At 37.2% G+C, this 14,638-nt stretch overlaps 1 protein-coding gene across 3 annotated transcripts in view; it reads left to right on the top strand.

Annotated features, from left to right (window-relative positions):
* VPS8 (VPS8 subunit of CORVET complex) overlaps nt 1-14,638 on the top strand; it is a 135,377-nt gene that overhangs the window by 4,716 nt on the left and 116,023 nt on the right. For 2 of the 3 annotated variants that reach the window (XM_089509435.1, XM_089509436.1), the window contains exons 3-13: nt 718-786; nt 1,322-1,452; nt 3,199-3,292; nt 5,509-5,541; nt 6,084-6,138; nt 9,298-9,422; nt 10,204-10,290; nt 11,129-11,196; nt 12,496-12,649; nt 12,998-13,057; nt 13,791-13,898. In XM_089509435.1, coding sequence (XP_089365561.1) covers nt 718-786; nt 1,322-1,452; nt 3,199-3,292; nt 5,509-5,541; nt 6,084-6,138; nt 9,298-9,422; nt 10,204-10,290; nt 11,129-11,196; nt 12,496-12,649; nt 12,998-13,057; nt 13,791-13,898 — 984 coding nt within the window. Of the gene's footprint in view, nt 1-717; nt 787-1,321; nt 1,453-3,198; nt 3,293-5,508; nt 5,542-6,083; nt 6,139-7,189; nt 7,252-9,297; nt 9,423-10,203; nt 10,291-11,128; nt 11,197-12,495; nt 12,650-12,997; nt 13,058-13,790; nt 13,899-14,638 lie in introns of those variants that run through there. The other variant, XM_089509438.1, reaches the window with a different exon arrangement.

The raw sequence follows: 14,638 nt of genomic DNA, 5'->3' as shown, positions 1-14,638 counted from the left end.
GCAAGGTCAGAAGAGATGGAGCCAGCCTTACTTTCTTTGGTCGGGAACTCCCCAGTTGGGGTGCTGATACAGAACTTGTGACAATTCAAGCTCTGTCACATGTATTCATGAATATTGCCTCACAGAGTGCTGGAATACACAGCAGGGCCTCTACTGAGGATTTCAAATTTTAGGCAGACACCATCCCTTTAGGGCTTCATAGTAAAATCAGCACTTTGAATTGAGCTTGGAAGCCAATTGGAAGCCAGTCCAGTTCTTGTAGAAGAAACCAGTGTTATACAGTCTATGTTACATATTGCTGACAACAGTCTGGCTACTACGTTTTACACTATCCAAAGCTTCCAAACACTTCTCAAGGGTAGCTCAGTGCAGAGGATTTTACAGTAGTCTAATTGGGGTTTAATGTAAGACACTGTGGCCAGATCCACCCTCCCCAAGAAAGGATGCAACTGACGTACCAACCAAAGCTGGGCAAAGGTATTCCTGGTTATTGCAGTTACCTGGTCTTCCAAGAACAGCTCTGATTCCAACCTTCTTCCCTAAGCTATGAACCTGATCTTTCAGGGGGAGTGCAACCCCATCCAAAGCCGGATGTGGGCCCAAATCAGTAGATTTCCTACTGATATTCTTACTGATTAGAAACATGATACACTACTGTAGCAGTATGTCAATAAACATTTGATGATGAAGCCTGATTTTTTCCCTTTTCTTATCTAGATAGATGATAAAGAGTTTGATATTCCTCAGGTTGATACTCCTCCGACACTGGAAAGTATTTTAAATGAGGTGAGTTGAGCAGGACAGTAAGAATTTTCCTGCCCCCTTTACATACCATGCCAGGATAGTTAAAAGCTGATGTACAAATTGATCATAAGCCTGCTTCTTGTTACTTGTGGTGCTGCTTTCAAAACTACTTTGGCAAACATGAGTAAGGCTGTGTAAAAACTGTTAAAACCTTTTCATCAGCTTTTTTTTTTTTGGTGGCTTCTGTGTTCCTTTATATTATTTTCTTTAGTTGCACTTTTAAATTGTCTATCATCCAGAGTTCTCTATGCAATGTACAAGCTGTTAAAAGTATACTACAATTCACAACTGCAATAACACAATAGTGCTTTGTTCACCATTGTTGATGAACAAATACTGTTTTTGCCTTTAACAAAATACCAAGCATGTGGTCTTCAAACCTGTTCAATAAGTAATAAGCTGTAGTTATTGTATTTAACAAAGTAGAATGCAATCCGTGAAAGCTTATAATAAAACATGTTTGTCTAAGATATAACAAAACTGTAATAGAGTAACTACATATTTTTGTGTCTCTCAGACTGATGATGAAGAAGAGCCATTTGTTCTGGAGGACCCTTCTCTTCTAAATATTGACAACATTGACACACACTCGTATGATACTTCTTCCGTAGCAAGTTCTGACAGTGGAGACAGGACACACCTCAAAAGGTAGATGGTTGTTGGCAAATGAATTTGTATGGCAGTTTTTTCTAATGCAGACTTCAGAGAAATCTTTTGAAGATTTAGATAGGTTAGGAAAAAATCTTCAAAAATGTACACACTTTTGAGATATTTTTGCATGTCCTAGTAAAAGTATTGCCCAACAAAAGATTTTCATAGATCAACATTCTTTTGCTTTTCATGAGAAACCTTTGGTTCCTGACACTGAATCTGGAGGTGATAATTATCAACTATTGAATCATAATTGTAAATCTTTTAAATATTATGGTTGGCACAGAAGATGAGATGGTCATGTTACACATTGCATAATGCAAAAGTTCAGTACGGTTCTCTTCTGTGCTTCAACAAACAACTTTTTAAAATTAAATTTATGAATACAGAAAAGCATACCATTTGAAATTTCAGCATCTTAAAAATCAATTATCTACATATGTATATTGGAGGTTTTAATTATTTTGAATTGGAGTAGTTGCTCTTGCTTTATTTGACTGCTTCAAGCCAATTTCCAGTTGATGATGGGATGATCCGCCCTATAATTGTAGAGGCCCAACTGGATCAGTTGTAAGTGGTGAATCTTGAAAATACAAATCAGATTCTGCACAAATGCATGCAAGCTAACAGTTGCTCTGTCTAATTATTTCAAAACCAGATTTCCTTATTACTTACAATTAACTACTTAATCTCTACTGTAAAAACAGGATTCAGATGTGTCCTCATATCCACAGGGTCTTTGGGAATACCCACCTGTTGATGCCTAGACACACAAAGTGGGTCAGTGAATTCAGAGTGATGGGAATATGCAGCAAGCATGCACAGCCACATCAGTACGTGCACAATATGCATGATAACAATGAAGTCTTCCTACCCCCTCAGTTCCAGTAGCTCAGCTATCAATGGCCCTGCTACTGCCAGTCTTCAGGCTTCCATTCAGGGCAGAATTCAAATTCACTTGTGTGCCAGAACAACAATTCTGTGAAGCATAAAACACATGGAAGGACGGTGAACCCATATAATACTTACATTACATTTGCAAAGAGTCCCTGCAACCCTCCTTGGAATAAAATGTTCAAGAGCTATCCTGGAAGGAAAATACTCTTCCCTTCAGAAAAAAGCTTGGACAATAAGGGCAACCATAGGTAAAGTGACCCCAGTAGGTTCACTGTATAGGATATAGGATTAAAAAATGGGACACAAGGGTTTGCATACTAGCAGGAGACATAGAATGACGTTACATGGGCTATAGCATAAGTGAACTTGTCTTCTGTGCCAGCAGTGACTTCTCTGTACTTCAGTTATTCTTTCAATGGAGTATTCTATCTACATAGGTAAGGTATTGCACTGACATCTCTTCCATAGTGTTGGCATATATGGCATTTCATCAGATTAATCAGACTTAATGTAACCCATGGATAGGCAACTTTTAAATCTCCAAATAATGCTGGTTGCAGTTTCTATCATTCTAAATAATTTCTTATTTATTTATTTATTTATTTACTTACTTACTTACAGTATTACCATAGTTAGGATGAGGTATGGTCGTCCCAACATCATACGGAGCAATTTCTCCCCTGCCATAGCCCACCAGCTGGCTGATCCCCAGCACAGAATTGTGTTCTTTTCTCCTTTATCTTGTGTGCATTCTTTTTAAAAAGTCATAGTTCTCGTGAAAGCATTGGAGCATATAGCATTGTAGTTATTCATGTAGAATAAAGCATATGTTCTTGGTTTACAAAGGAAGAAGAAGCTTCGTGATTCTTTCTCTGTTCATGGCTCAGTTATACGGCTGTCACTTTTAAAAGGAATTTCTGCACAAATAGTGTCTGCAGCAGTAAGTACCTCCCTCCCCCTTTTTTTAAAGATTGTCTGTTGTGGCAAATGGAGAGTGTAGATGATATATAAGAGGGACTGTGGTCCACGGGTAGAATTCAGAATGTAAAAGGATTTTGGTCTGAATTACCCCAAAGTTACAGTGTGCCGTAACTACTGAGTGTATGCCTTATTTTCCCCAGATGTAGTTGAGGCAACATATTTCATATATAAGTGTGCATCCAACTGTTACCATGAGGGTTGTTCAAAAAGTGACACATTTCATGTGTTATCTCAATGTTGCATTTACTTCTAATTCAGGAAGATAATAAGTATTATAACTTTTCAATATGTATCTCTAATCATTTTGGGCTTGGCTGAGAAGGGGGGAAGGGGGAACATTTAGGATAGAGTGAAAGCTGGATTGCTAAGAAAAGAAGGGAAATTTTATATGCCCAGACACAATTATCTGAATTAGTTGATTCTGGACAAACAGCACTCTGAGAAAGACAACCTTTGAAATGAGGAAGAATCCTTCCTCCTGCTGCTGGATGGGTTGCCATCTTTGCTCTTTGCAAGGCAACTAAACTCCTACATTAGCAAGCTACATCCCCTGTCCAAATGAAAGGCTGGAGTCAGTCAGTAACTTTACACTCTCCTTTAAAGAGTGAGGTAGGGGAGGTAAGTGGTATGATGTTTAGCACAATGCAAAGAAGAGTGCTTTATAAGTCTTAAGTGAATATGCAGTTAAAAGGTATAGATGCAGTGATTATATTTTTTGTACTTGCATGGTTATATCTGTATCCAAGTTACATATGCTGTGCTCTGATAATGTTTTGTCGCACAAAAACAAATCTGCATGTCCAGTGGTGTGTCAAATATTCAAAGTCAGCTAGGAATTGTTATGCAGCATGGTGCTATTCTCACAGTTAGCTGATTACAGTTAGGAACAAATGGTGCAGGTTCATACATCCCTGACATAAACTTTGTATTTATAGGATCCTATGATCCTAGTTTTTTTCAGTCCTGCCTTGCCAACAGATCAAGGACTATTTTTTTCTATTCTATCCTTTCAAAACCTGAGCAGGAAAATAACTGCTGAGACACAAAAGAAGAAGAGAAAAATATTGAATGCAATGCTGATAAAATTGATGTGTGACTGTCATCTAATTAGTGAGGATTTAAAACTGCAACTATAGCCACAAATCAGGAGGTCAAAGCGAAAACTACAGACAAAATTAATATCTGTCAATTGGACATTGAGAGGCATGTCTGTTCTCTGAGGCAGTGCTGAGGAAAATATTTTTAAACTCCAGTGAAAATAGAGTGGAAGGATTAGTGCTAAAAATGCCACTGCTGAAAAATAATGTGGTCAGAAACAGTAAGGGTGTTGGAATTAGCAGCCCAGGATCCAGTAAGAGATAAGGAAAAGGGTTTGGAATTTAGGAGGGGAGGAAGTAAAAACAAAATTAGGGACAGAGTTAAACAGAAAGACATACTGATTTTATCAGATTAAAAAAAAACTAAACAGTTTAGTGCTTAAGTTTCCTATGCTCTCTTCAGATCACCACCTTGAAATTTCCAGTTCCAGGCTGAGAGATGGTGCTGAAACCAGGAATGCTAATTGTGATCTTGCTAAGCCTCAGAACATAAAGATGCATAAAGACAATCCCAGGAGGAGGAATATACAAAGGGATGTTGTAGCACCTTTGAGACTGCGTGAAAAAAAAACCTGTAGGATGAGCTTTCACAGATATGGTCTGCTTCCTCATACATTTAGTCTCAAAGGTGCTACATGATCCCATTTCATACTGGTATCCGAGGCCAACATAGTTATATCTCTGAATTCTACCCCCGGAGAAGGAGGCTGAGGCTGTGTGTGATGCCGTATCCTGATCCCTAAACCCCAGATAAATGCATTCTGTCCCAGGCATTTGGACATATTTTGGTCCAAGCCCAATCTACGTTGGAATGGAAGGAGCTCCATACAAAGTCATTGTGACCAGCTAATTTTCACCCTCCTCATATGGGATGTGTGTAACATATTTGTGTCATGATTTCTGCTTATGCTAGAGGATTTGGGCAGAGACACAAACAGGTGGATTTGAAAAACAAATTTGGAAGCCTCAGGTATGCAGATAATATTGTATTTCAAATTCATGATAGGCCTGGCAGCTTGTTGTCCTCATTTATAACATATTAACAAGCATTGTTTTAGTTATATATTCTCTCTTTTAGGCCAAAGTGGATGCTGGCTTACCCACTGCAGTAGTAAGTTTGTAAAGATTTCTATAATATTTTGTGGCTTATGTTTGTACTCAGTATGCATTTTTCCTAGGTGTTACATTTTTACATGCCTTCCTTGTTTTCTGAGACTACTTTGTTTGCCTTAATATGCAGAGTTAGTAAGAGATGCAATTTAAAACCAATACTGTACAAAACCAAGGATAGATACGATGCACTGACCACAGTTAATTTGCAATATTCACTTGATTTGCAATATCCTATGAGAGTGGAGAAGACCAGGGGCTGTACACACCACTCTGCAGATCTCAGAAGACTGCACCCCCACATCTGCAATTGCATTTTAAAAAAAACATTATTTCTTAAACATTGTTTCCCTATGACCTCTAGTTTACTTTCTGCTTTAACAGAACAGAAACAGTTAGACCTAAAGCAACAGAGGCGGCCGGGGGGAATAACAAAATTGACTGTCATGGCCAATACCTAATCATCCATTGGGGTTATAAGCACTGCTATGAGTGTCTTGACATTTCTAAATCTGAATTTTCCCCATCTTTTGGTATGTTTAGGCAGTATCAAGTCTCATTGCAGTGGGAACATCCCATGGTCTAGCACTTATATTTGGTAAGTAAGCATACTGCTTAATATTAGAAACTCACTTTGACTTTTATTTCTGTGGAATAGTCTATAAAACTGTGTTTCATTCTGTTTCAACAAGATATTAGGGTTTAAAATACATTTGGTGATACAAATAGTACCAGTATGTCTGGTAATTTGGTACTATAGGCTTACTAGAAAGTAACACATGTAAGTAATACAATATATTTTTGTAACTATTGCAGTTTCTCATTTAGGATCATGTTAACTTGCTGGCTTCTTCTATTTAAAATATTGGAACACAAATGTTTATAAATCAAAGAAAGGTGCCTCTTGTCTTATCACAAGATGGCTTTTGAAAACTGTTTTTGCCTCTTGTATTAAAGAAATTGATATGGTCACCACCTCCCACTTCTACCAACCCAGCAGGAACTCATTTATGATGAACATCCTGCTGAACAGAGATGTCTTATTGGAAATAACAATATGTTATTCCTTTTTTTCTTCTGTATTGATTTCTGGCTTTTTTTCCTCCTTTGACTTTTTCCCTCATGGACTGAGAAGGCAAAGGTATAGTACTGTTTGTGCATGTAATTTGCATGAATAGCTGCACATTATAAATAACACTCTGAAATTTTTACAATTATGGACCAAGGCTATAATTCAAGGTCACAGGTTCATAGAGTTCACAGCATATGATATAGCAGCTTATGGCAATTTGTCTATTTAGAATTGGAAATAATTTTGTCTATTAGGAAATTTCATTGCAGAACAAAGAAATATTTTGCCTGTATTTTTTGAAATAAGAATGAAATGACCATCAATATACTATCCCTCATAGTTTCTGAATGTGGATGCGCACATGAAACTTTGCTTCCAAGTGAGGTGTAGTGATTTGTTCATCTTGAAGAGTGGCAGCAGGTCTTTTCTGCCTTATAAAATTTTATTTTACTGTGCTTTGTGATGGTAACAGCTGACTTTACATCTCAGTGACTCACCTGTCATATTTTTCTAGACACAGCATTGGGAAGGGGGGAAGGAAGAGACATGGTGGTTGCTACTTAAACTTAATCCTGTGTCTTGCTTGTTTGGCCTCATCTTTTCTCTTAATCCTGATGGAGTTTTGTTCTTGTTATAAAGGTGATAATTTAGGTGTTTCTTACTCATTTTTTATTATTCTTCAACAATTTGAATTTTTAGTTTGTGAAATATATGGTTTTTCTTGAAGCATTTCAAATATTATTTTATTATTTTTACTGTATTTTATGCTGGCCTCATTAGCTAGCCTCTCTCTCATCTTTCTCTTCTTTCTTGGTTCTATTCAACTTATTTTCTCTTCTTACTGGTTGATTAAATTTGAATTTAAGAGGCTCTTCTTTGGATGACTTACAGGTTAAAGTAACAAAATGTTCAAATGTATTTGTATTTTTAAACTCTGCTGTAATCCCACCTTGATCCAATCAGGAGAGGCGGGAAGATACAAACAAAATGTATTATTATTATTATTTATTAAATACAGTAATTAAAAATTAAAAATAACAAACAGTAAAAAAGCAGCATTAGAAACTTACCTTCCAGCAGAAACACCATATAAATATCATCAAGTTAAAAAACATTAAAACAGTGAGAGCCCAAGGATTATTTAAAAGGCCTGGGTGAATAAAAATGCCTTTATTTGAGCTTAAAGAAGACCATGAAGAAGGCACCAAACTGCTCTGTGACGTTACTGAGAAAACTGTCTTCTTCATAGCTACCTGCCTGACTGTGTTTGGTTAGGGCACGTGGAGCAGAGCTGAGAGAAAGAGATGAGCATCATCTGTATCTTGGTGGCAACTCAACACAAAACTCCAGATGACCTATTCCAGTAGTTTGGTGTAGGTGTTAAACAATATGGGAGGAAATACTGTAATAGAACCCTAGGGAACCTCAAAGCACAGATACCACAAACATAAAGAATAAACCTACTATACCAGCTCCTATAGTCATCCTTCCAAGGAGCTGAAAAACCACTGCCAAGTGCTGTTTCCTATACACATCTTTGAGAATCTGTCAAGGAGAATTCTTATAGCACTGAAATCTATGGAGAGATGCAGAACAAATAATACTGCCCTATTTTCTCTTGGCAGGTTCTTTCAGAGAGTGACTAAGGCAATTCCTATCCTAAAACCAAATTTCACTGGAATTGAGCCAAAAAATAAAATAAATCAATAAAGAATTGATTAACTAACAGTCTCACAGTCATATTGTCCAGGATATTGGCCCTGATTTGTATTTCTTAGCATCTTAAGGGTTCAGATTAGCTTTGCTTCAGGAGAAACTGGATTATTGTTGTTTTTGAAGTGTTTGAGATTACTCCCTCTCTCAAGGAAATGTTTACTTCCTGGATGTGGTAAGACTTCTCTTCCCTGCTAGATTCAACATGCTAGGATAGCAAATAGTTGAGCACACAAATGATTGACTGAAGTGGAATAAAACTCATGTCCACATTCTGAGGTTCCTTTCATAACATTGAACATATCACTTCTCAGTTGTGTTAGCTGTATTGATTGTAATTCCACCTTCATATTAAAAATTTAAAAGTTATATCCTTTGTTCCTCCTCCTGCTCTTTTCCCTAGAGCTTATTTCACTTCATATTCCAGTAAGTGAAATTCATTATTATTATTATTATTATTATTATTAACCTTTATTTATAAAGCGCTGTAAATTTACACAGCGCTGTACATACAATCTTTTTAATTGGATGGTTCCCTGCCCTCAGGCTTACAATCTAAAAAGACACAACACAAAAGGAGAAGGGAGTGGTGGAGGGGAAGGGGATGAGGGCCAGCAGTTCTTCTCTACCTCCGAGGCCTGGACCAAGGCAGATGGACTGGAGGGAGGGCTTGGCTTCTTAATGGATTGTTAATCGTCTTCCAGGGACGCCTGTGGAGCTAGCCTGCCTCACTAGTAGGATAATACATATAAAATACATAGCAATTCACCATTAATATTACCCAAATCAAGAGAAATAGGGAATTATGATTATGCAAACGGAAAGAGTGTGAGCTTGTTGCATGTTGTCATTTATCCAAGCGATGTGAAGGATTAATTGAGCCAATTTGAAAATGCATGTTGTTTCCAGTATTGAAGTACTAATCTGTGTTACTTAATACCCATGGGTTAACTGAGCTTACTTTTTGTTTAGATCCTAACCAGGCTCTTCGGCTTTGTTTGGGCAGTACTGCAGTTGGAGCACAATATGGGGCTATATCTGCTCTTAGTATCAACAATGATTGTTCACGACTTCTGTGTGGTTTTGCAAAAGGACAGGTAATATTATTATGCATCCTACTCAGTTCTATATATCTTACTTAGAAGCCAAACTCACTGACTTCAGTTGAACTTGCTTCCAGTTAAGTGTATATAGGATTTGGCTGTGGTGAGGTGCTTTTTCAATGTAAAGTTTCTGCTGTTAACCATTTTTTCAATTTATGAGCATTTTTGTGTGAGCTGGCTACCAGCACTCTTTATTTATTTCTTGCCTACTCTCCATTTTGATTTATGAGTGTACAAATATACAGAAAATCTTTAACTATGTGCATGACTTCATCATCCGCTTTAAAGTCAGATAAATCTGTAGTCATTATTTTTGTCATCTTAATATTCAGCTATAATGTGTGTATTCTGTTGCATCTAACTTTAATCCTAGAAATTTTAATTTTCCTTTTAGAAAAATCTAACTTTCATTTCTGCATGATAGCAATGTATTATGTCCTCTAAGTTCAGCCTGGAAGACAAATAAAGAAAACTCTTATTTCCTTTTTAAAAGCAAATTTTATATCCAGTTTTCCAGTAGAACTCTCAAATAATAATAAACATAATTTCTGCTAACCCTGAAAGACAGCAGAAAATGGGGGCAGGTTTGCAGGGTGCTCAAAGTTGCCAAACCATGGACCATTACTGTGTGAAAATGTATAAAATATTAGATGTTTTCTGTACCTGAAAAGTAGAAAAACAGGGGAGCTGGTGGCAAAGTTCTCATTGTTGTCTTCATACTTCGATAGGAAGGGTTTCCATTTGAAAAAATGAATCTCTAGTCTTTTACTTACAGATTACCATGTGGGATCTGGCCAGTGGAAAGCTTTTGAGATCCATAACAGATGCTCATCCTCCAGGAACCGCAATTTTACACATTAAGGTAATAATAATAATAATAATAATAATAATAATAACAACAACAACAACAACAACAACTTATACCCTGCTCTTCAGCCAAGGCTATCAGAGCAGCTTACAGTTATTTGTTTTCTTTTCTAAGCTGTGTTAGCAGTGCATAAATAAATAAACAGAAATAAATAAATACTGTAAGTCTTCCCAATTCTAATAAGTTATGCATAGTTAAAACAGTTTCTGTTGTTGTTTTTGGTCACAGCTAGCAGGTAGCAAAGTGAAGTCCATGACTGCTTTTGTGGTCCTTAACCTTTGTTAGGCTCCCTGGAGCACCATTTTCTCTCCCCCCCTCATATAGATTGCCTCTCTGGGAAGCCTCCAAGATTAGCAGTTCCCCTTTTGAACTGGTGAACTGGAGAGTCTTGCAATTTAACATTAAAAATACACGTTATTCAAAGATAGAATGGTCTTCTAACCACCTCATTTTTTGGACATTTTTAGTAGTCTGTGCAGCCACTGGGGAAGTTCCAGGACAGAAAAGTAGCTCCTGGACCTGACACAATTACTTTTGGCTTTTATAGTATAGAATACTGGAAAGGAAACATATGGGAGGGAAATGGGAGAGAAATTAGTGAACCTCAGAAAGGATTCAGTGCTATATTAGAGTTAGATTAGGGTAGTGTGAAATATTGAGTAAATAAGAGAATGTAATCTTAGTGAACAGGGAAGTGGGTGATACTTTAAAATTTGGGGAAATGAGGGTTCTTTGTAATGTTCCTGTTTAGTAATTATTTTTGAATTATTTAGTAATTGTTAATAATTACTGCAAACATTTTCATGGGGAGGGGAATTAATGTTCTATTCAGTTTACAGATGATCCAACTCTAGCAATTTGCAACGACAGTGGAGGCTCAGTATTTGAACTGTCATTCAAGTAAGAATATTTGTATTTATTATAAGAGAAACAAAATATAAGGCTATGACTTCAGATTGAAATATTTTCTAAGAACTTGAGGTGCAGTATTCCAAGCCAATGATTATCTGACAGTGGAGATACCATGATGCTCACCCATTGTACTCTGAGTGTACTGACCCCACAGTTTCCCCAAATGCAGGAGATGTGACAATTTGTGGTATTCCAAGCACACATTATGCTCAAGAGATTAAAGAGATCAATTCACTGTAAAATATTTTCCCATTCTCCTGAGAGTCCCTCTTTTGTTCTTTATCTGCTTCAGACAGCAGAGGTTTCTGATCATATTAGAAGGTATATTCTCATAGAAAATATGTTCTTGTAGAAGAAAACATTCTTGTAGAAGGCATATTTGTGTAAGGTAACATATTACTTGATTTTTGGCAGTTAATCACAATGGCATTTTTTACAAAATCTCCAGATTTAGTAATAATGGTTGACTGAATGCCAATTCCTGGGGAGTAAAAAGCCAGAAGGACTGTTGTCTTCCAATCTTGATCTCAGTGATATCCTGCTGTTCAAATTAGAAAGCAGGGTGCTTCATTAGTTGGATCTTTTGAGACAGACTGTGCTAGTACTGATGAGATCCATGTTCAGATGCTTGTTCAGCTGCAAGCCAATCACTAGCTTTTCATCGGTCACTCTGTCTCAGCCTAACCTAGGATTGTTGTGAGGATACAGATATGGTTTATATGTTAGATAACATATCAAGTTGCCTTGCATTGGATTCCTTGACATTTTTTTTTGGGGGGGGGTATACTGATAGCTACTCTGGTGTCATGTCACTTTCAGGGAAAGGAGTTAATTGGTTCATGTTAAACACTTGTGATTAAGGATGATGAGAAAGCAGATCATCTTTAGATTTCTATCGCTATCATCCCAATGGATTAAGATAAATAACAGTGAAAGTAAAACTCTGACAATAATGGAATATAATACAGCTTTATATTATATAAACCTATAAAAACAACAATATAAATTGTACTGCTAAATAATTTTTCCTGAACATGTTTTAATTCTTATCAGTAGTTCTCTGTAGCTGCTCCATTGCCCAGGGTCATCTTGGGACTATATGAAGAACAGCTGTTGAAGACAAAATTACAAATACTCTTTTGGTTTATACTATTGATGCTGAACTTGCAAATGCAATTTTTACATTAACTTGGACTGCTACACAACACATTTAAAGTATCTCATTATTCCCCATCCCCACACTCAGTTTTCTGCACACTGAGTTGTTGTCTTGTGCTTTGCTTTCAGGAGAGTCATGGGTGTGAGAACATGTGAATCACGCTGCTTGTTCAGTGGTTCTAAGGGAGAAGTTTGCTGCATTGAACCTTTGCATGCAAAGGCCGAGCTGAGAGACCATCCCATCACTCAGTACTCTCTGCTAGCAATGGCTTCTTTAACAAAGGTGACCTGCTTTCTATATATGACATTCCATTAAAAAAAACTGGCAAATATTTAGAAACATAAGATGTAGTAATAATGATTGTTATTCTTGTGTGCCTTCAAGTTGTTTCCAGTTTATGCTGACCCTAAGGTGAACCTCTCATGAGGTTTTCTTGGAAAGATTTGTTCAGAGCAAAGTTTACATTTGCCTTTTTCTGAGGCTGAGAAAGTGTAATGTACCTAAGGTCATCCAGTGGCTTACCATGACCAAGTGGGGATTCAAACCCTGGTCTCCAGAGTCTTAGTTCAGTTATCAAACCAGTATACCATGCTGGCTCTCTGGAATAATTATATATATTACTAATTGCAGATTCTTGTCATTGGACTGAAACCATCTTTGAAAGTGTGGATGACTTTCCCATATGGTCGTGTAAGTAAATTCACATTACATTTCTGCATGAGGATTATTTAGGAATCTAAATATTCTGCCTCAGGAATCTAAAACAGCCTTCCACAGTGTTACAACAATATTGTGCATTACACTCTATACTGTGATGGAATTGACACAATAAGAACATGAATTTGGAGGTACAGCAGCATTGTGCATTATACTCTATACAGTGATGGAATCGACACAATAAGAATATGAATTTGGAGGTTCCCAGTTCCTTGTGAGAAGAGAGTCTGGAAAGTGATCGAAGCAAAAAACTTTTCTGAAAATCATGGAAAGCCAATCTGTACAAAAATGTATAGTCATGCCTGTTGTGAGATGCCTTATTTACTTCTATATCTTGGTTGTTTTGCATATTCATCTGGGATTTATTGTTGATTAGTAGGGAGATTATTTTTGAGTCTCTGTGATCCCCTGATTGACAGCCTGCTCTTATGAAGTTAGATACTTGTGAACCTATTAATTCTAGTAGGCTTAAAGGCACCTCTGTAATTGATTGAGCTGTAAACTGCAAACTTTGCATATCTTATATATAACCTGTTCACAAGAAATCAAACAATAAGATAAATCAACAAGTCTTCCTCAAGCGAAACTATGTAAATCAGGACCAGTACTTTTGATTTTGAGGCTAACAGTATACTTACTTTTTACAGCTAATACTTTTCCCCTGTTGAATTATGTGACACAAAGAATTGAGTGTTCTTATTTTCAGATGGACCCATCCAGTGTTCCATTGCTGGCATGGCATTTTGTTGCTGTGCAAACATCTGTGAATCCTGTGCTTGCCTTCTGTAGAGGAGACGTTGTCCATTTCCTTCTGGTAATATTCATGTTGTCCATCAGCTGAGAGGTTATATTTTTAGTATTTATTCCTGTAGTGTGGTTGGTCATTGGTTAACAAAATCCATAGGGTGGAAACAGTTCTATTGTGAGATAGATTTTGTAAGATCAGTTTTTATGTTTGTTAATCAGCTGAAAAAAATATTTTGTTGTAGCCTTATCAGTTCAGTGGCATCTCAATACCATTGTTATCTCTTAAAGCTTTGATAGAATGTGTTCTGTAGTGTATTTATATTAGAAACATAGGAAGAAGTATGCTAGGTCAGATTTAATTGTTCGTTATTCCTTAAAGTATTTCTGTATCACCTCCCAGCCCACAAGGGCTCACAAGGAGATAAACAAATAAAAAGCAATTAAAACAACACAGAAGTAAAAATTTTTTAAAAACACACTCAGGTGGGATAGAGACCGCCCCTTTGGGGCGGCCTGCACTCGCTCCTTTCCCCGACGGATTGGGGCCTCAGTGGCCACAGCAGCAGCCCTGGAGGCCCTCATCTGCTGCTTCTCCAGCTCTCAGGGAAGTGGCAAAATGCCGCTTCCCTGCGGCCTGGAAAGGGGTGTCCTTGCGGCTTCATGCAGTTTCATTCAGTTTCACGGAATGCCATGCAGAATAGCATTGTTTTGTCTGCCTACTGGAATGGGACCAGTCTAACTTCCCTGGTTAGGAGTTCCACAATTGAGGCAGTGATGCAAAGAAAGCCCTGTTATGTGTACCCACAA

This window comes from Sceloporus occidentalis, unplaced genomic scaffold (genome assembly GCF_023333645.1).
Source record: "Sceloporus occidentalis isolate IW3139 unplaced genomic scaffold, rSceOcc1.0.p SCAF_2, whole genome shotgun sequence".
NCBI lineage: Eukaryota > Metazoa > Chordata > Lepidosauria > Squamata > Phrynosomatidae > Sceloporus > Sceloporus occidentalis.
Note: the sequence above shows the minus strand (reverse complement) of the source record. Positions and strands in the feature narration are given on the sequence as shown.